The sequence below is a fragment of the Ahaetulla prasina genome, chromosome 3, assembly GCF_028640845.1.
Source record: "Ahaetulla prasina isolate Xishuangbanna chromosome 3, ASM2864084v1, whole genome shotgun sequence".
In the NCBI taxonomy this organism is placed as follows: domain Eukaryota; kingdom Metazoa; phylum Chordata; class Lepidosauria; order Squamata; family Colubridae; genus Ahaetulla; species Ahaetulla prasina.
In genome coordinates, this window is record NC_080541.1 from 21,844,598 (window position 1) to 21,866,993 (window position 22,396).

The following is a 22,396-nucleotide window of genomic DNA, read 5'->3' on the forward strand; positions in this document are numbered from 1 at the left end:
ATTATCTAATATGTGCTCGACAAAATAATAATAATAATAATAATAATAATAATAATAATAATAATAATAATAATAATAATAATAATAATAATAATAATAAGCTTCTTAAGCTACTTGGAACATCATATATCTTAAGAAAGTACTTGGTTGATACCTAGGACGCTGGCAGCAACCCGTATCAACCATCAGCACCAGTCAATGGTATTTGTGAAGCCTTTTTGAATGTTCAGTTGACTGAGTTTTATGTTTAATGAATAAATAATAATCATAATCATAATCATAATCATAATCATCATCATCATCATCATCATCATAATAATAATAATAATAATAATAATAATGCTGACAAGATCACAATTGGTCAGCTGCAGAAGGCCACCTTACTGGGATCTGCTCGCATAATTCGCCGAAACATCATGCAGTCCTAAAGGCTTGGGAAGTGTTCGACTAGTGATCTGTGATACGAAATCCAGCATAGTTATCTCGTTTGCTGTGTATACTTTCATTTTGTGTAAATCATCCTCATCCTCATCCTCATCCTCATCCTCATCCTCATCGTCCCTTCCAGCCCTATGATTCTAAGAAACATGGCTTGAGATGAGACAGGTACCCAAAGGAGCCCAAGAAATGTGGTAAGAGGCACAAAAAAAGAAGACCTAGAAGGTGCAAACTTATTTTGGGATTTATTGGCCCGTTTGCAGCCAAGCTATTTGGGAAGCAAAGTCTCCCTTGCCTTCGGATGATCCCAGCCGCTGGGAGGGGTTTTGTTGGGTTTTTTTTTTGTTTTTTTGGCCAGGCCGTCGGATAACAACCCAGTTTTACCTGTTCTAATTTGACAAGAAAACGCTCAATCAAACCGTCCCCGCTCCAGGTCTCCGCTAAACCTGGCGGCATTGCATGACGGGAATTGTAGTCTCCCTTTCCCCATCAGTTTTGAGCCCCTGAGGCAGGGCAAGGCGGCACGGATAGCTCCTTCGCGGGAGACGGTCTCAGGTGGAAAGGACCGGGGGTCCGTGGGCGTGAGGGAGTCCCTTCGCTAACCGAGGGCCCCCGGAGCTCAGCCAGAGCGGGGAAGGCAGAGACTCCATTTCCCAGGCTGCAGAGGGAAAGCGAGCTAAGCCTTCCTCGCTGCAGGTTGAACTTCTCGGTTGCAGATGAGCGAGGGAGAAAACCGTGAAGGAAGAAAGAGAAGGAAGGAAGGAAGGAAAGAAGGGGGTGGGGGGGAGAAGGGAGGAAGGAGGAGGAGGAGGAGGAGGAGGAGAAGCAGCATCTCTGGGCAGGCGAATTATGCATGCACTAAGCGAGCTCTGAGAGAATGGCTGTGGAAGGTAAGGGCTGCGGTTCTCCTGCCTTTTCCTTTTGCAAAAGCCAGAAGCGCCCCCGGGCGCCTTCCTCGTCCTTTGCTCTCACCTGAGGGGCTGGCTAGGAAGTGCGGAGGGGAGCGGGAGGCAGCAAGCAGATCAAAAAGGCTTCGGCGCCTTTGCCAAATGAGGGGTGGGGAAGGTGCCGGCCATTAAGACGGAGGCTTGGAGGGGCGCGGAGAGGTGGTGAAGCCGGCGAGGAACCTGCTTAAGCCGGGGACAGCCGCCACGGCTTCCCGCTTTTGGCTAGGCTTCTGCAGAGCTCCACTGCAGCGCTCGCTCGCTCGCTCGCCCGCCCCCTCCCCCGACCTCGCTTTAAAAAGGAGCTTAACGGAGACTCATCCAAATCCTGCACACACAGAGCCCCCCCACCCCACTTCCCTTCCGAGGGCCTTGATGGAATCCCACCCTGTCTTTTTACTTGCAGCTGTTAGTCAAACGTTTAAGATCTTGAGCTCCTGCCTGCCTGCCAGCGCTTTCTAGGCATCAGGTGAAGTCCGCAGGCACCAAGGCTACTACGTGGCTACTACATGGTCGAGGCTGCCCTTGAGGTTCACCTGACGCGGCTTCGCACTGAGCATTGGCTTTTTTTGACAGCTCAGATGTGGTGGCCTGCTCCCTCTCTTTGCGCTCATGTATCACTGCCAAGTCCTTAACCCAGTCTTAATCAACGCCAGGAGCTGGGTCCCCACCAAACTACACTATTGCCCCATGAACGTGATGATGAACTCAGATCTTGGATCTTCTCCCAGATGGCTGTAATCAACCCTGGGTCATATACACGGATGTCCCTGTTTGTGAAATAGAACAAGGAAGTACAGTAGTTTTTTGTGCTGGCTGGATGTCCTGCAAAGAGGGCTCGAAACTTGTAAAAGTGGGCTAAAGAAATTATTTTTTGGGGGGGGAAGAAATATTAAGGGCCTTTCCCATCTTTCCAAATGTTTTTGTGTTGCAAATTATTGTGTTGGTCCATGAGACGTCATAAGTATGGTCTGAACCTTGCTAATCTTTGGAAGTCCAGAGAATTCTACAAGAATATGTTCAAGTAGATAGAAGGTCCTCAAAGAAGAAAGATGGAATTAGGACGATAGAGAACCCCACACATGGTTCCCATTTGAGTCACAATATAAGAAAGCTTGGCGGTTAAAGAAGCTGAGCTTGTCAGCTGGAGAGCTGACAGCCCGGGTTCGAGACCTGAGCTCCACACAATGGGGTGAGCTCCTGTTACATGCTCTAGCTCCTATCCACTTAGCAGTTTGAAAGCATGCAAATGTAAGTACATTAATAGGTATCACATTGGTGGGAAGGTAACACTGTTCGGTGCCCCTTTGATGTACAGTATAGCCATGCTGGCCACATGACCGTGGAAAAATCTCTTCAGAAAACAGTGGCTCCCTTGGCCAAGAAACAGAAATGAGCACTGTGCCATAGAGTCAGATACGACTGGATAGAGTAACCTTTACCTTTTTATAAGAAAAGAAGCTCCTTGAGGGAGATGGATGGTATCAAACGGGTATCAAATTCAAGGCCTGTGGGCTGGATGTGGCCCATGGGGTGCTTAGATCTGGCCTGCAGGGCCACCCTGGAAATAGTGAAGGACTGGCCCATGGTGCCTCTGCCAGTGAAAACAGTGCGCATGGCCCTCACAGGCTCTGTTTTCGCTGGCAGAGGACTGCAGGAGGATCCTCCTGAGACCCACTCGGGCCACTGCAGGTGCCCCTGACATGAGTGACATCGAGCTGGCCACGCCCCCCCAGCCCCCCAAGGTCAAACACAACCCTGATGTGGCCCTCAGTGCAATCAGGTTTGACACCTCTGTCTAGAACAGGAAATGAGAGTTGAATAAAATAAAACTGATCTTTCAGCACTAGTTTTTAGACATTGTGGTTTCCAGGATCGGGGTTGCTTGATAAAATTAGTGTAATTTAGGCCTCCCCACCCCCCAGTAGCATCTCTTCTGCAGTGGAGGCTCAATAGCTAAATATATTGCCTGGCTGAGCATGAGAATCTATAAATCAGTGGAAAGCAGTAAATAGCGTTAACGCTTCTCTTGCAACTTATATTAATGCTTCTCTTCCCGCAGCATGATCTGCTGCTGAAATCCATGTAATTCTCTTTCTAGTAATTCTTGCCGCTTTCTCCCATTTTTTAATCTCATTTCTATACTATACACCCACCCTAAAAATTAAATTCCAGGTTTGCTGGTATTGCTGATGTTCCTGGCAGAATCTAGTCTGCAGCTGATAAGGGTAGTCTTTAGCCAATCCTTTCTTGTTTTGTTGTACTGTAAAAGAACAGTTTTGTTTTTTGCTTAAACTACCAACAAGCCATGGTGTGGAAGTTTTATTATGCTCTTCCCTTTTTTTTTTGTTCCTCTAATCAGACCACCTTAATTAGTATATTTTTCAGTGATATGCCTGCATTTTGGAGGAAAAGGCAGGAAATCCATGCTATTGTCTATACTTCATGTAATTAAGTCTTGAAATATCCTTCTTCCATTCCACTGAGAGTAAGATCATCTCAATTACTACCATAGTCTACTTACTTCCATATGACCAAGTCACTGTCCCAGCATAGCATTTATTGATGCACTTAAGCATCTCCAGATAAGAAAAACTTTGTCCTACAAAACTTTCATTCTGCAAAATACAGTATCTATCTGATTCTCTGTCTATTGTCTGTCTGTCTGTCTGTCTGTCTGTCTGTCTGTCGGTCTATCTATCTATCTATCTATCTATCTATCTATCTATCTATCTATCATCCATCTAACATCTATCATCTAACATCTATCATCTATCTATATCTATGTATCATCTATTATCTCAATCATCTATCTATCATCTATTATCTATCAATCATCTATCTATATCTATTATCTGTCAATCATCTGTCTGTGTCTGTCTCTATCATCTATTATCTATCTGTCTATCCATCCATCCATCCCTATCTGTCTTTCTGCCTGCCTGCCTGCCTGTCATCCATCTATCTATCTATCTATCTATCTATCTATCTATCTATCTATCTATCTATCTATCTATCTATCTATCTATCTATCTATCTACCTACCTACCTACCTACCTACCTATCATCTGTCTGCCTGTCTATTTAACTACCTATCATATCTGTCTGTCTGTCTGTCTGTCTGTCTGTCTATCATCTATCTATCTATCTATCTATCTATCTATCTATCTATCTATCTATCTATCTATCTATCTATCTTGTATTATCTATCTATTCATCCATCCATCCATCCATCCATCCATCCAATCTGTCTACCTGCCTTCCTACCTGCCTGCCTGCCTACCTATCATCTATCCTCTATCTATCATCTAGCTATCATATACCTACCAATCATCCAATCAACCATAAAAATTTCACAGTGGAAACAATACAAGAATATCAAACTGTAGCATTTTTTTTTAAGAAAACCCTTGCACTTTAAAAATGTTATTCCATTTTTAAGCTCATCTAAAGGAATCTTTTTAAATCGTTTTAAAAATTTCATTTCGTGAGCCATCATTCAACCATCTTACAATCTGTTTTTGAAATTCCCCTCTGTTTGGAAAGCAGCTTACCATGTGGCAGCGGGGGCTGCTGCCTGATAAATACAAGCCCCCAATGGCCTGGGACCCATATGTGCAGCGTGTTGGAGCCCTGCCTAGGAAAACAAACAATCGGAAGATTAAACAGCCAGGACAGAAATATGATCAAAGCTGTGGCGTTTTGCAAAAACTAGGATAAAATTATAAATGTAAATGCATCTGCGGGATTCCCCCCTCCCTTTATCAATGGTTTTTGCAATAAGTTTTATATTTCCTCCATCTCTTCTTCAAGATTGTTCTCAGCTTTGAGCTTGGAAGAAGAAAGAGACTGGGTTAGCCCTGGGATGGATCTCAAGAAGAGTCATCAATGTGTGGGACAGAAACTTTTTTTTTTAAAAAAAAATCAAAGTGATTTCTATCTCCAAAGAGATCTGATGTTTTATCTTCTCAGCAGAAGATGCTGCATTGGTAAAAATATCAAGGGTGTGCATGGGTTTGTTCTGAATTGAAATGAAAGCTGGATGTAACTTGATGTGCAACTTGCTTGCAAATAACATCTTCTCTGTTCATGTGTAAAACTAATGAATTTTGGTTCCTGGGATTGTTCAGATACATTTGGCCTAAACATGCAAAGCTGACAGTGAGCTAGAGATTGAGGGTGGAGTTTCCATACATACCTCAACCTGCCTATGTTCTTAAGATTTCAGATTTTTCTGCATTCCTCTGAACGTGCAGAGAAGCTGCCATAATTCCAGTTTGGTCTAGTAATTAAGGCACCAGGCTAGAAAGCAGAAGACTTTGAGTTCTAGTTTCACCTTAACCATGAAAGCCAGCTGGGTGACTTTGGGCCAGTCATTCTCTCTCAGCTCAACCCACCTCACGGGGTTGTTGTTGTGAGGAAAAGAGGACGAAGGAGTTCAGGCAGTCCTCCACTTATGACCGCAATTCAGCCCAACATTTCTGTTGCTTAGTGAAACCCATCTTAAGTGTGTTTTGCCCCATTTTACGACTCTTTTTGCCAGAGTTGTTCAGCCAATCACTGAAGTTGTTAAGTTAGTAACATGGTCATTAAGTGGATCTGGCTTTCTCCATTGACTTTGCTTGTCTTAAGGTCACAGAAGGAGATCATGTGACCCCAGGATGTCGCAACCGCCATAAATATGAATAGATCTGAGTGTTGATCACATGACCATGGGAATGCTACAAAAAGGTCATAAGTATGAAAAAAACGGTCACAAGTCACTTCTTTCAATCCCGTTGTAACTTTGAACAGTCACTAAATGAACTGTTGTAAGTCGAGAACTACCTGTACTATCTATGTTCACTGCCTGGAGTTATTTGTAAAGTAATAAAGGAGGGGAATAAATAGAGAAAGTAGAGAAAACAATAAATAATTAGGAATCAAGAACATGTGTTTTTACCCATATTTAGTTCAACCCAAATGCCCTAAAAACTTTTATAGACAGCTTGGAACAAAACAGGATGTTTCCTGCATGTTCAGCTACTGGGAACAATAGAAACTCAAAACAATAGCCTTTCCCCTTGTTTGTTTGTTATTTGTTTATGTCCAAAGGAGCAGTCAGTTCAGATGATAACTCTCCAGTCCTAAACCTGTTGCTATTATCAAGTCAGCTTTTGACAGCCCTGTGAAAGTATTTGCACATTAAAAGCTTCGGTGCTTCCTCCTTCTGCGGCCAAAAAGTGTATTTTTTTGGCATCTTCCCCATTCTTTCTGTCAGAGAAGAAAGATTGGCCCAGTGATTTTCTTTGCTACATCCTGGTGGCTTGAATCAATCCGGTAATAACTTTCTGTATCAAAGAGCAACAGGAAATCTTTCAGGTTGTATGAAAAACAGAGAACAAAACCTTTTCCCGGCCATTCAGCTATAACTTCAGATAGGGACAGCGCGTTTCTTGCAAAACCTGAGAAGTACCTTAACAAATTAAGTTCCTTATTCTGGGTTTGCTGTAGCCAGAGAGGGTACGTGTTTACAGGGCAGGGATGAAATGTTCCCAGTTCTGACTGGATCTCGCGATCCGATAGCGATTGTGACCGGTGGTTCAGCGATCCGGTAGCGATTGCTGAATCACCAGCAACACCTGCCACCCAGGTGTCCTGGTTTTAACCAGGAAGTAATATGTTTTTTTACCTTCTGCACATGAGCATAAGGTTTTGCGCATGTGCAAGGGGTCTGCGCGTGTATGTGAGGCGCGCAGGCAGTGGTAAGGAAGGTAAGTAGATTTCACCCCTGCTACAGGACCAAGGTTTTCTGTAGCCATTTATTTGAATTTAGTTATTCAAGCACAGAAGCAGAATGCAGGTCTTTCCTTGTTGGTGGGAAAGCTTGAATCAAGAAAGAACAATACAGCCTCTTTAAGTTCCTAATCAAATTGTAAGTGGGAATCTATTGAGAACTACTACCAGTAGGAGCCAGGCATTGCAGAGAACAAAGGACACAAGTCTCTGAGGATTAAGGAAATGTAATGATTGGGTATTAATTTCCCCTTTCATTATCAGAAGACAAACAGTGGTAACCGTTCTGAATGCGGAAGGCAAGAATGCAGCAGAAATTCTGGTTTGGCCAATGCATAATGCAGTCACGCTTAGGTTACAAAAATGTGAATGACCATTAGAGGAAAGCTGAGTGATTTCACTGTATCGCTTGGCTGCCAGTTGCTCTGTCCAGTTGTTGCCAGCCTACTCTGCATCTGCACAGGGAATCCTCATTTAATGACTAGCTCGTTTAACAACCACGCACAGCTACAATGGTGATGAAGTAATAACTTTATGACCAATCTTCACATTTACCACTTTCACAAGTCTGTAAAGCAAAGGAAAGCTGAAGGAAGGTTATAAGCACCATAACTGTTTCACTTAGTGACCACTTGGTTTAACAACCGAGTTGCCAGTCCTAATTGTGATCGCCAAATGAGGACTAGCTAGATAAGAAGGTAGTCAGGATCCATTACTCAGAAAGTGATGTTAATTTGACTGTTCCGTATTGCCAATCTGAATAATATAGCTTTGTGCACGGGCAAAAGAGAAGCAGAGAAAAGGGAGGAATATGGGGTTGCACTGCCCCAAACAGACCCTGGGCACAATCTAAAGGTTGTCCTGGACTTACAACTTAGCAATAGCAATAGCACTTAGACTTATATACTGCTTTACAGTGCTTGACAGCCCTCTCTAAGTGGTTTACAGAGTCAGCTTATTGCCCCCAACAATCTGGGTCCTCATTTTACCCACCTCAGAAGGATGGAAGGCTGAGTCAACCTTGAGCCTAGTGAGATTCGAACTGCCAAATTGCAGGCAGCCGGCAGTCAGCAGAAGTAGCCTGCAGTACTGCATTCTAACCACTGCACTGCTACAGCTCAATTGTAACTACAGTAGGAGGTTCCTTGTACAGCTTCGTATTGTGTGCGTGTTGCCCCCATTTCTAGATTGAGGGGCCCTATTCATTTTCACTCACGTCCTAGTCGCCTCCCGCTTGTACTATTGAAATATGCTTTACATGGAGCTGCCCTTGAAGAGTATCCCGAAACTTCAGCTGGTGCACAATGCAGCAGCGTGGTGAATAATGTGAGCTTCTGATAGAACTCGTGTTACATCTCTGCTCTTAAGGGGCATTGATTACTGGATCGGTTTCCGGATCCAATTCAGGGTGCTGTTTCTGATTTTTAAAGCCCTACATGGCATAAGACCAGGTGATTTAAGGGATCATCACTCCCAGTTATGTCTGTCCATCCCAGAGAGGGAATTTACAAGTTCTGCCTTTTACGAAGCTACATTTGGTGGCCCCTATGCCAGGGGTCTCCAACCTGGGCAACTTTAAGCCTGGCAGACTTCAACTCTTAGAATTCCCCAGCCAGCAAAGCTGGCTGGGGAATTCTGGGAGTTGAAGTCTGCCAGGGAGTTGAAGTCCGCCAGGCTTAAAGTTGCCCAGGTTGGAGACCCCTGCCCTATGCCATGGCCCTTTTCAGCTGTGGTTCATGGGTTACAGAATATCCTCCCCTCTGAAGTGGGGCTGGCACAATGGTTTCTGACTTTCCAAAGAGCTGGCTTGTGTTATGGGGCCTGAAGACCTCTGAGGGCTGGTGAATTAATGAGGTGACTCCATAATTATTAGCATCTCCTGGCCTGCTATTTCTTGTTTTGACCCTTGTTTTTATAGTTTCTTTTTATTGTTTGGGGTATTGATTATTTAACTGTTTTTTAGTGTTGTTGTATTAGTGTTGTGACTCCCAGAGTCACTTGTTTTGTGAGATGGACAGCTATATAAAGTTGTTAAAGGAAGAATAGAGTAGGGTATGGTAGGATGGGATATAATTAGAATGGAATAGAATGGAATGGAAAGGATAGAATAGAATAGAATAGAATAGAATAGAATAGAATAGAATAGGTCAATGTTGGCAAAATTTTTCGGCACCAACTGTTAAAACAGGAACACGTGTATGTGTGCCTGCATGCCGGAAACTGGAATAGCAGATGATCTTCTGGTTTCCAGCATGCACATGTGCACCGGCCACCTGGTATTCCTGGTTTCTGGCATGCATGCGTGCGTGCGCAAAGACCAGCCATCCGGTGCCCATGAGCTGGCTCCGCCTGGCCTTTTGGGGATCCTCGAGCATCCCTGCTTGCCCCGCTGCCCTGATCCCTGTTGGGGTGGAAGAATGACCTGGTTCTGCAGCTCCGGACAGGGAGAGGAAGTTGGGTGGGAATGCCATCTCCCTCTGCTGGAAACCTGGAGCCCCTTCCTGGCCTCGGAGGGAAGGGGTGTCAGCATTTCTGGAGCTTGGGTTGGGGGGCCAGCAGGCAGGAGAGCTTCGCCCCAACTCTGGGTGGGATGAAGTGTTCGCCCAGCCCACCACTGAGAACAAGCCAGTGTAGCCCCCATTCCCGGCTGCTTCCCAGCAGTCATGCCTTTTACCCCTCGACGGCGTCTACATGCATGAGGAACTGCGCTCTCCTCTTCCCCTCCTGTAACAGCTTGCTTCCCTGACGGTGACTCCTTTTCCTCCTGGCTGCTCCAGCATCCCAGCTGGAAGTGGCAGCAAGAGAACCGCTGCTGCCTCCATGCCCCTCCATGCCCCTTGCGGTGGCAGGAGCAGCAGGTGGGGTGCTGCCCCTGTGCCTGAGCTGGACAGGCACTCCAGACCACGGACACGCATCAGTGCCACGGGCTGGAGGGCTGGGGCCATGCAAGAAGCCGACTCGGGGGAGAGGATAGCTCCCCTTGCTCTTCTGGGTTCTGGCGCGCTGGCCACCTGGTCTTCACGCACGTGGGAGCACTGGAAACCAAAAGAGCAGCTGCCAAGTGCGCATGTGCGCATTGGGAAGATGATCTTCCAGTTTCCAACATGCGCATGCACATTGGCCAGCTGGTCTTTGTGCGCGCATGTGCACCGGGTGGGTGCTTTTTTGGTTTCTGGCACTTCTGCACGTGTGCAGAACAACTGGTCAACATGCTGGAACCCAGAAGAGCAATGGGAGCAATGGCTCACGTGCCCAGAGAGATGGCTCTGTGTGCCACTTCTGGCAAGTGTGCCATAGGTTCTCCATCACAGGAATAAGTCTTTATTAGCCAAGTATAATTAGACACACCAGGGATTTGTCTCCGGTGCAGAAATTCTCAGTGTACATGCAAAGCCAAAGAAGAAGAATAATTATAATAGGTATGACACCAGTAAGTTATAAATTAAATAAAATAGTTATGTTCCTAATATTAATAATTTGAGAAACTTACGTTGCAGAATACAGGGCATGGGACTGTAAGTGAATATATACTGATTTCTATTAGAAAGCAGAGCTGTTTCTTTCATCTTGAATCAGAATTAACTTATTCTGTAAGGCGTTTTGTGTTTGTTCTACATTTACAAAAGGATGATGATGATGATGATGATGATGATGAAGGTGACTATGGATTATGCAGTCCATCTTGAAATGTATAAGCCTATTGAGATGGCTCTCAGCGCAGGCTTCTGTTTTGGTGTTAGATGGTAGCATAGCTTGTATCCTTCTAGCTGAAGTGAAAGAAATAGGTCAGAGCTGACAGTTTTGCAATCTTTCTTAACATAAATGTTGTTGTTATTTTCCTCTTTGATACAGTAGAAGAACTGGTTACTGTATTCCTATAGTGGAGGTGCGGGAAGTCCAGCGGTAGCTGTAGAATAAGAATAAGTTCAGAGGGCAGTTGCCCCACTTTTGTGCATGTCTGATGTACGCATGAAATCTATAAACAGGGATGGGCTTTAACTGGACAGACACAGTTGTTAAAAAAAAATTAACACACACACCCCTTAGTCACATATGTACTGGTTAAGATGGTTTTCTTTACCTGCATTTCTGCTGTGTTGAAGCAACACCTGCCTGATTTCCAGCCCATGTTGGCATGCTCCGTTGGGATTCTGGGTGTTATCGTTCCCGCATATCTGAAAGGTGTCAACCCTGTGCTAATTGAGATCTTCCATGAATTATTTTACTGCCTTTCTCACAGGCAGAGAGCCATTGGTGTAATGGTTAAGACAGGGGTCCCCAACCCCTGGTTTGTAGACTGGTACCAATCCATGGCCTCTTAGAAACTGGGCCGTAAACTCTACTGTGCATGGAAGCAGAGGTGGGTTTCAGCAGGTTCTGACCAGTTCTGGAGAACCGGTAGCGGAAATTTTGAGTAGTTCAGAGAACTGGTAGTAAAAATTCTGACTGGCCCCGCCCCCATTTATTTTCTGCCTCCCGAGTCTCAGCTAATCGGGAGGAAATGGGGATTTTGCAGTAACCTTTCCCTGGAGTGTGGTGGGAATGGAGATGTAACAGTATCCTTCCCCTGACACGCCCACTAAGCCACGCCCACCAAACTGTGCCACGCCCACCAAGCCACATCCACAGAACCGGTAGTAAAAAATTTTTAAACCCATCACTGCACGGAAGGGATATAGATTGCATGCTTGTGCTCCCACCACCACCCTTGGTCCATGGAAAAATTGTCTTCCACGAAACCAGTCTCAGGTTGGAGAGGTTGGGGACCTCTGGGTTAAGGCTGGGTTAAGGCATCAGGCTAGAAACCAGGAGACTGTGAGTTCTAGTACTGCTTTAAGCACAAAGCCAGCTTGGACCAGTCATTTCCTCTCTAGGAAAGAAGAAATGACAAACTGCTTCTGAAAAACTTTGCCAAGAAAGCTTCAAGGACCTGTCCTGGCAGGCTCAGGACGCACACACACACACTCGCACTGACTGGTTTTCAGGAATTGGAGTAGAAATCTTGGAGTTCCAGAGCTTGTGTTCATCCTTAAGAGTTGTGGCAAAGCAAAGACAGGAGGAAGGGAGGGAGGGAGGAGGTGGAAACAGGGGTGAAATCCAGCAGGTTCTGACAGGTTATGGAGAACTGGTTGTGGAAATTCTGAGTAGTTCAGAGAACCAGCAAATGTCACCTCTGGCTGGCCCCAGAGTGGAGTGACAATGGAGATTTTACAATGTCCTTCCCCCCAGGAGTGGGGAGGGAATGGGGATTTTGCAGTATCCTTCCCCTGCCATGCCCACCAAACCATACCATGCCCACCAAGCCACGCCCACAGAACCCGTAGTAAAAAAAATTGAATTTCACCACTGGGCGGGAGGGCAGGTGGGTGGATGGTCGATTGGCCAGTCAATCAGTCCAGTCAATCAGTCAGTCTTAATATCTGCAAAAAGTTGCAGAAGACACAGGGAAACCTTTGGTGGGATAAAGCAACTTCTCATTATCTACAGAATGGTAGGATTGGCTCCAGATAAAGGGTTATAGGGTGGTTTTTTTTGTGGCTCAGATTTCAAGTTAAGCAAAATTTATATTCCGTACTTTCCATCTTGTTTTTACTTTCCATCTTGTTTTTAAGCTATAGTTCTAACAGCACCTCACACCTGAATTTGCTTTTAGGTACAAGTGTTGTATGTACGCTTCAATTTACACCCAGATTTTTTAGCTCAGATTTGTTTTGCAAGACGTTTTCAGTCATAACCTATGCTGATAATTTAGATTTCAAGCTTTCTGTTTTTTCCAGAAGGAGCCACAGATGCACTCAGAAGCAGCCTTTCAGCTGATTTTATGGGGCATGACCCAGAAGCAGCTATAGTTAGGGCAGGTGTTAACAAGTGGGCTAGTTAGACTGTGAAAAATCCGCTTTAACTCTGAATATCAGTGAATTACAATTATTTCCATTCTCCTGCTCCAAGTGGTTCAGTCCAAGATCCTGAATGTTGATCCTGAAGACGTCCATTATCAGTAATTTGAAATATAATAGGTCTTTTTTTAAAAAAATCTCATATTAGTTTGCTCTTTTGTCCTATGCTTTGTAAGGCAATGTGTTTAACATATAGGTAGTCCTCAATTTACAACAGTTTATTCAGTTACGGTTCTAAGTTACGGCATTGAAAAGAAGTGATTTATGACAGTTCTTATGACTGTTGCCGCCTCTCCATGGTCACGTGATAAAAATTCAGCAACTGACTCATATTTATGACGATTGCAATGTCCCGGGGTCATGTGATTACTTGCTGTGACCTTCTGATAAGCAAAGTCAATGGGGAAGCCAGATTCACTTAACAGCTGTTTGATTAACTTAACAACTGCAGTGATGCATTTAACAACAGTGGCATAAAAGGTCGTAAAATGGGGCAAAATTCACTTAAGAACTTTCTTGCTTACCAACAAAATTTTGGACTCGATTATGGTCATAAGTCAAAGACTACCAGTATATGCTAGCCACAAGTCTTTCAAGAGCTGTGTAAAGATCAGGTATCTAATTCTTTATTATTGTAGCCCCATTGCCAATGCTTTGTCAAAGTGTTTGAAGGCAACAATGATCTAATGAGTTTATAAACTCTAAAAATATAAACTTTATAATAATTTTCGTGAAATAAATCCTACACATTCAAATGTTACCTTTAGTGAAGAGTGCAAGCCAGCATTTGCATTTCCTGGGTCAGATGAGGAGAGCACATCTTTCTGCTTCTGTCGTGGCTACTTTTTACAGAGGCACGATTGAGAGCGTTTTAACTGCATCACTGTCTGGTTTGATGGCTGCAGTGCCTCAGATAGAAAGTCCATACAGAGAGTAGTAAGGACAGCAGAGAAGATTATAGGAAGCTGTCTTCCCATCATTCATTCATCCCATCCCATCCCATCCAGGGGTGAAATGCTCCCAGTTCGGACCGGATCACGCGATCGAGTAGCAATGGGGGTGGGTAGTTCAGAGAATTGGTAGCAAAAATCCCTGCCCCACCCCACTGCCCACGCCTTGCTGTTCCTCTTCTCTGTCCTGAAGCTCTCGGTGGTGATATAGCTACAAACGGCCTTAAATGACTGCTGTGGCACTTCAAAGGCCGCACTACAGCTAATCAGTGCTGTACGTGGCTAGTAGACTGGTGCCTCTATTTTTAAAGAAGGTAGACCGGTGCACTCCCAAGTTTTGTATACTTTATTATTTTTATTATTTATTATTATTGGCCATGTCCATTCAGTCATCTGACCACCAAGCCACACCCACCAATTAAGCCATGCCCACAGAACCAGTAGGGAAAATTTTTAGATTTCACCCCTGATCCCATCCCATCCCATCCCATCCCATCCCAGCCCTATTCCTAAAAGGAAAAAAAAGATATGGAAAGAATCCATTTTCCAGAGGGTCAGTTTAAATCACTGGTGATATTCAGCTGGTTCTATCCGGTTCAGGCGAACCGGTAGCAGCGACTGTGGGAGACTCCGCCTACCCACCCCCGGACATCATCATGTTCCGTTAATGCAAATTTTTGACTCTGCACATGCTCACATTTGCCAGCCGGCAGCAAAGGTAAGTGAATACCACCCCTGGTTTAAATCCATAATTCTGACAGTCAAGCTCATCCATATGAGTCCAGTGAATGGAGATATGTGAGAAGTCTTGGACTGTATCTCAACTATAGATGTATAATATTTCTTTCTCATGCTCATTCTAGGCTATCTTGAGTACTGCAGTTTTATGGGAAATCTCACCAAACTTCAAGACTTTTGTGGGACGTCTTGATTGAAGTGTGTAGTATAGAGACTGTACTGTGCTATTGAAAGAGAGAGAGAGAGTTCTTCCTCTCTTCTCTTGCAGTTCTGGCCTTTCTTGTTTCTACTTTTCAGTTCATTCGGCTCAAATCATCCTGCTGTTTTACTGAAGTTTTTGAGAAAAGTTTATTTATCAAGTGGAAGCCCAAAGATTTTTCTTCGTTCGTACAACATTTCTCTTATAGAAATATCCCAAAGTACCTTCTAAAGCTTGATTAGAACCATCTTACCATTTTCTGGATAGTAAGATGGATCTAACTCAGGGGTGAAATCTACTTACCTTCCTTACCAGTTAGGAAGTGCGCGCGCCATCGTCAGGTTCGATTTTTGACCCTCTGCGCATGCGCAAAGCTTCCCTGTTAAACCCAGAAAGTAACGACGTCTGGGCAGGTGGGCGGAACCTCACGCTGCCACCACTACTGGTTCCCTAAACCACGTGCTGCCGCTGCTACCGGTTTGCGTAAACCGGACAGAACCGGCAGGATTTCATCACTGATCTAACTAGGTAGTCATTCAGTAATGGCTGTCTGTAATTCCTCTATTCCGTAATTTAATGACTGCAGATTAAATCTACATTCTGCTGTTGAAGAGTATGCTGTATATTTTGCAAGAGAACAACATGCAATGAGTAATGATTAGCCATTAGACATACAATAACTAGGTATTAAAAATAGGTCTTGGCAAACAGTCTTGTTGCAACAAAAGCAACAATTTTATATGGATAGATTTTTTTTTTGAAGTTTGAAAAGCTGCTATTGCAGTTTTATATAAATGGGATATGTGCAACCCCTAGCCAAATGTAGACTGCTGTGGTATGAATAAGCTGTAGGAGATGTGGAATTACTCTTTGTCAGTGTCCAACCAACAAATTAGTTATTTTAATTCCTACAAAAAGAAGGATTAACATCTTGCTCTTAAATGCAAAAGATTACAGCACTATTAAAATATAACCATAATCTCATATCTGTATTTTTTTTAAAAAATCTCAGCACTAAAGGTATTGCTCTTAAGAGTCAATGGTATTGCTTATTTTCTAGTAAAATTATTATTGCTGGTCATTTAGAAATGGATATTTTATAGTCACAGAGAACTTTCAGCTGTGAAACACTTATTCTTCTAAATATGGTTGGTTTAAAGCCCTAAAGCGAGATTAATTGATTACAGTGCCAAATCGAGAAATTGTACTTTTGCCTTGACATCCCAAAAATGCTTTCTTTCAGAAGGCAAGTGGACTTTCTTGGTTTGCTAGAAGACATTTTGCTTCTTGTCCAAGAAGCTTCTTCAGTTCTGACTGGATGGTGGAAAATGGAAGGGATGTACATTCGTTGCAGTCATCTAGTCGTTAGCATTCTTTCTGAGACCATTTGGAGGTTTATCTGTGATTGACAACATGCTAAGGCAACGGGAATTGCTGGGAGTTGGGTGGCATATATATATTTAATAAATTATTATCTCTTTTATTCAACATTTAAAAAGGTATTTGACTGACTTTCATGTTTAATGAATAAAGAGATAACTTATTAAATATATATATGCCACCCAACTCCCAGCAATTCCTCCTCCTCCTCCTCCTCCTTCCTCTTCCCCTTCCCCTTCCCCTTCCTCCTCTTCCTCCTCCTCCTCCTCCTCCTCCTCCTCCTCCTCCTCCTCCTCCTCCTCCTCCTCCTCCTCTCTTTATTCATTAAATATGAAAGTCAGTCAATGAACATTTAACAATGTGTCACAAATACGATTGACTGGTGCTAATGGCTGATATGGGTTGCTGCCAGCGTTCTAGGTACCATTCAAGTATCTTCTTAAAATATATGATGTTCCGAGAAGTGCAGTTTTTTGCAGTTCCGCTGTTGTTATTGCAGGAAGCTGCAATTTCTTGATGTGTTTTGTAAAATTCTTGGACATGGTACCAACTGTCCCAATGACAATGGGTATCACTGTTACATGTTTCATCCATCATCATCATCACCATCATCATCATCATCATCATTATTATTATTATTATTATTATTATTATTATTATTATTATTATTATTATTATTATTATTATTATTATTATTATTATGGTTAGGTTCCATATTAACTGAACCACAATTTACCCAATGCAATTAAATCTAATGTGAACCCAGCCTAAAACTCTAGCAGATCAAATGCAAAAAAACTGGATGTTTTTTGATTCAAGGTCAATTATTGTTGACAGCAGTGCAAAAGTGTTTATCATTACTTTATATGAGATACTTTTTTAGCCCTCAGTCTAGTCACAATTGGAATTTTTAATGGTTTTCCCATCCAGGAACTAAGTGGGCAAATGTAGTATAACAGGCTTTGAACTTTTGCCTCTAAAATATATATGCAACTATTTATGGAAAGGCTCATTCCTGCTCATTAAACTTGTTTTGAATAGCAAGATGAGTGGCATATAAATTTAACAAACAAATTAGAGTTATTTTGAGAGAGTTAAATATGGTGCTAGCATACTATAAAGCAGTGTTTTTCAAATTTGGCAACTTTAAGATGTGTAAACTTCAATTCCCAGAATTCCCTAGTTAAGCATGGCTAGTCGCCAAGTTTGAAAAACACTGCCATAAAGCATAAATGCATTGCACAAATATCCCTAGAAATGAAATGGGCTGGTTGTGGCAATGTTTCATTTGGAAGTATGCCACCTACTGGGGCAAAGTTTAAATTAGACTGGAATTTCTAAGACTTGAAGCCAAAATAGATTTGGAAGGTTCCAGATTGGAGAATGAGGCTGGAGTGATCTAATGCAGGCTTTGGTTGATCTTTGCTAAGATGGGAAACTTAAAGTTCTTTCTGATGAAATAGTTGCCATTTAGAAAATTGAAAATGCAACACATTTTGGCTCTAAGCATTTTCAAGAAATAAGACAATCTGGCAAAACCGTGAATTCCTCAACTGGATAGAGGAGGGAAAAATACTATAAGAGATTTGGCATTTGCTATGCAAACATCATGGTGCAGAATATTTAATTGTTAATTGTGGAAAACACACATTCAGTGTCGTGGTACTGGATAGCCTCTCAAATCAATCTTGATTCCTTCCCCCCCCCAAGTTTTTTATTTTTTTTTATTTTTTACAAACATATCAAATCAGTGCGTGAACAGTATGGCACCTGGGTGTCATATATTCTAATATAAATAAAACTAGTAAAATTAATCATAGTTATTACATTCAATCAACTTATATATTTCTAATAATGATACACAATTATATTAAGTTGCAATCTGTCATTATTCAAGTATCCCATATTTTTTCTTATTACTTTTATTTTATTATATAAAAGTGTATACACTAATATTCCCCCTTCTCTTATTTCTATCACTTATTCTAACTCTTAATCATATTACCCTTTACTAAAAATGTTTTCTTTCTATCCTACCTAACTTCTAGTCATGTCACCTACCTAAAAAAAAAGAAAAGAAAGAGAGAGAAAGGGAAAGGCAAATCAGAACAACAATAAGAAAGAGAAATTATCTATCCATCGTCTCTTCCCGCTTTAATACTTTAATTGCTATGCTTTTTTTGATTTGCCTATCAGATTCCTCTTTTTTTTAAAATTTCTTTTTGTCACAACAGTATACACAAACATTGTCATAAATAAAACAACACATCTTGAAGAAAATATATATAAACAGCTGCAATCACACATTGCTCCCAGAAGCACGAAGCTGAAGCCTGAAGATGACGAATGAGACTTCGTCGAAACGTCGCCAAGACACTTCCAATTTTACGCAGGAGAAAACCCGAATAACCAAAGACCTACATATATATATATACACATACACATACACATACACATATACATATACATATACATATACATATAGATATATATATAAGTAAAAAAAATACGCATCAACTATATTAAATTGATATAATGAAGGGAACAATAGGACAGGAATGGTAGGCACTTTTGTGCTCTTATGCACGCCCCTTATAGTCCTTTTAGGAATGGGGTGAGGTCAATAGTAGACAGTTTTTGGTTTATCTCTTTCTGCTTCTTGGCTATTCAGTCTTGGTATTGTATTTCTTGATTATTCAAGAAATCTATTCAATCTTGATTCCTGAACACAGCTTGGACTGGTCTCTGAAGTTTACTTGACAACAGTTTGGAAATGGTTACCCAGTCTTCTTTCTAGGACAGAGAGAAAGCAGCTGGGTCCAAATTAACTTTTAAGAAAGGGTTAGAATTTACAATCCCTCCATTCCTATTCCAGCACCTTTAGCCACCATACCAAACTCTGTGTCTTCACAACAGGATAGGTCAGACTTTATTTTTCTTCCATTAACAGGCTGCGTAGGTGTGCTGGTATTCATAAGGCTTGCAACCTCCAAGGTACAGCTGTTCCCAAACGATTTGCCCCAAGGAATAAAAAAATAAATAAAATGCAATATTTCTCCCTCCTCTGAATATCAGTTCACAGAGGAGTCTCCCTGCATGTGTCTTTATGTCTCCTTTATTCGCTCCCATTTATTTAGGCTCCAGTAATTAAGGCATAGTCACGGAGCAGTGAAGCAGAGTTGTACTTCTGTGGTTTAAAGGATGCATATAACCCACTTTGCTTCTATAACAAAAAGCCCACCGGCTTTCATCTTATTCCTTAGCTGAAGCTTAGACTTGCTTTCAGATTCTTAATGCGATATATTGAAAGGTTGGGAATGGAAAAAAGCTACTTCACATGCAGCGAAGTTGAAGGTGGCAGAATGGCACGTGTCCCTGTGTCTCTTCACCTTGCTGCAAATGTCTCCATTTTGTGAATTCACAGAATTTTAGAAATTTTAATCCAGCATTGTCCTGTATTTTCCTATCTTTCCTCAAACAGCATAAAATCTGCTATTTGTGGGAAGAAATAACAAAATTAGCACAACGTTAGCACAAAATTGGACTGAATAATTCTTAGTATTACTGGGCTGTCTTTTTCCTGGGATCTGATTTAAATATCTTAGAATATCAAGCTAGTAACCTTATCACTACTTGCTGGTTTTCAACATTTAGTTCAGCAAAAATTTAGTTATTTAAGGAGTGCTTTGATTAGCACACAAATGCACTCTCATTTTTGAAGAATGTACTCTTGTTTTTGAAGAAGGGCCAAGGGTGACATGATAGTAGTATTACAGTATTGGAGGGGCTGACACAAAGAAGAGAGGGTCAACTTATTTTCCAAAGCACTAGAAGGCAAGACAAGAAACAATGGATGGAAACTCAAGGCATTAAGGAGAAATTTCCTAACAGTGAGAACAATTAACAAGGGGAATGGTTTGCCTTTAGTAGTTGTGGGTGTTCCATCACCAGAGGCTTTTAAGAAGAGATTAGCTACCATCAAATATCTGAAGGGCAATCGTACTGTGGAAGGTTTGGATTTTTTCTCATTTGCTCCAGAAGGTAACAGGGTAAAACTTCAACAATGCAGGTACAAATTTAGACATTAGATAAAGCTACTTGACTATAAATAGAATAGAATATAATTTTTTATTGGCCAAGTGTGATTGGACACATAAGGAATTTGTCTTGGTGCATATGCTCTCAGTGTACATAAAAGAAAAGATACGTTCATCAAGGTACAACATTTACAACACAATTGATGGTCAATATATCAATATAAATCATAAGGATTGCCAGCAACAAGTTATAGTCATACAGTCATAAATGGAAAGAGATTGGTGATGGAAACTATGAGAAGATTAATAGTAGTGCAGATTCAGTAAATAGTTTGACAGTGTTGATGGAATTATTTGTTTAGCAGAGTGATGGCCTTCGGGAAAAAACTGTTCTTGTGTCTAGTTGTTCTGGTGTGCAGAAAGTTGTCCATTAATGGAGTAAATTATGGCATGAAGTGTTTTCCTTTCCATCACTGAAGGTTTTCAGAGGCTGAATAATAATCTATCAGGAATGATGTAGTGAATCCTGCATTGTGCAGGGGGTTGACTTGATGACCTCTTAGATCACTTCCAAATCTACTATACATGTATAAAATCCTATATCTAAACATATCTATAGCATCCAGTTGGATATCTAGCACTATTCCAGCCACTAGATTGCAATAAACCTGAGCTGACAATCTTTTCAAGATCCAGGTACTAATATACAATATCAGAAAATGCTCCAGGTGGCTATTGTTGGAAAACTAATAAATTTTGCTAAATGATCAAATCTTATGGAATAAAATTTTGCATGATGTTTTCCAATGTGCAAAATTTTAAATACTTTAATATCCTTTAATTTTTATTCCATTTTGGATATTGGCCTTGGTTTCAGGTACAATAGGATAAGTTAGGAAGGGTATATATATTTAAATCACACATTTTTTTTATTTATACACAATATTATGATAAAAGAACAAAGTACTTCTCAGAAGATTGAAAAGAAAGCAATTATGTTATAATAAGGATATTGTAATGGGATTTTTAAAAATAATTTTTATGTAGCATCAAAACATTATTTAAGAAATAATATTCCCATTATTTTTAAGAAAAACAAATTCTAATAAAAAGTAGAGAGTAGAGCTGGAAGGAATCTTGGAGATCTTCTAGTCCAATCCCCTGCTCAAGCAGGAAACCCTATACAGCCAAGAGTCTGTCCATTCTCTCAATGTCTGTAGAGATTCTCAGTCATCCAATTCATGGTTGTCCCAAAGGTGCTTTTTCAGGAGGCAACTGGACTTTCTTGTTTTTTCTTTTGAAGACGTTTCGCCTCTCATCCAAGAAGCGTCTGCAGCTCTGAGAGGATAGTGGGGAATGGAAGGATTTATATTCCTTCCTAATATAAATTTATATTCGTTCCTAATCCTGTCAGAGATGCAGAAGCTTCTTGGATGAGAAGCAAAACATCTTCAAAAGAAAAAAAAACCAAGAACGTCCAGTTGCCTCCCGAAAAAGCATCTTTGGGACTATTATCTCAATCTTTTCTTCTGCAAAGCTAAACATCCCTAGGTTTCTTAAACCGCTTATACGACGTAATTTCTGGTTCTTTCACCATCTTGATAGCCCTTTTCTGATCTTATTCCAGTTTATCAATATCTTTTGATGAATTTCTAAATGTAGTAGCTTCCTAATATGGTAGACATCAACTTTTGTCATTCTCAAGTGAGTATGAGACTGAGGGACAGCTGACCTAGAGTTTGAATATCGAAACTATTTGCTGTTCAAAGTGGAACATCAGGAAACGCTTTGGATATTGCTTTTCCGTGACAAACCCTTCTCGTTTCGTAATTTGTAACTCAGTAATTATGAATTATTCCCCTGAATTTTCATTTATAATGGCCTAGAGGTTTTCCGCCAAATTAATTGATCGATCAATCATCAGTCAGAGATGGATTCTCTTGCTCCTTAGGGTAGCAATTTTCCAAAACTCTTGGACAAAAAACAGTTAGTCACATTTAATTTAAATGGAATTATTTGGATTAGGGTTGATTTAGGT

General features: G+C 41.5%; 1 protein-coding gene across 4 annotated transcripts in view; it reads left to right on the forward strand.

Moving 5' to 3' along the window:
• The first annotated feature begins 1,255 nt into the window (after positions 1–1,255).
• SAMD12 (sterile alpha motif domain containing 12) overlaps positions 1,256–22,396 on the forward strand; it is a 352,834-nt gene continuing 331,693 nt past the window's right edge. For all 4 annotated transcript variants that reach the window (XM_058177158.1, XM_058177160.1, XM_058177161.1 and 1 more), the window contains exon 1: positions 1,256–1,328. In XM_058177158.1, coding sequence (XP_058033141.1) covers positions 1,316–1,328 — 13 coding nt within the window. In that variant the 5' untranslated portion in view covers positions 1,256–1,315. The remainder of the gene's footprint in view (positions 1,329–22,396) is intronic.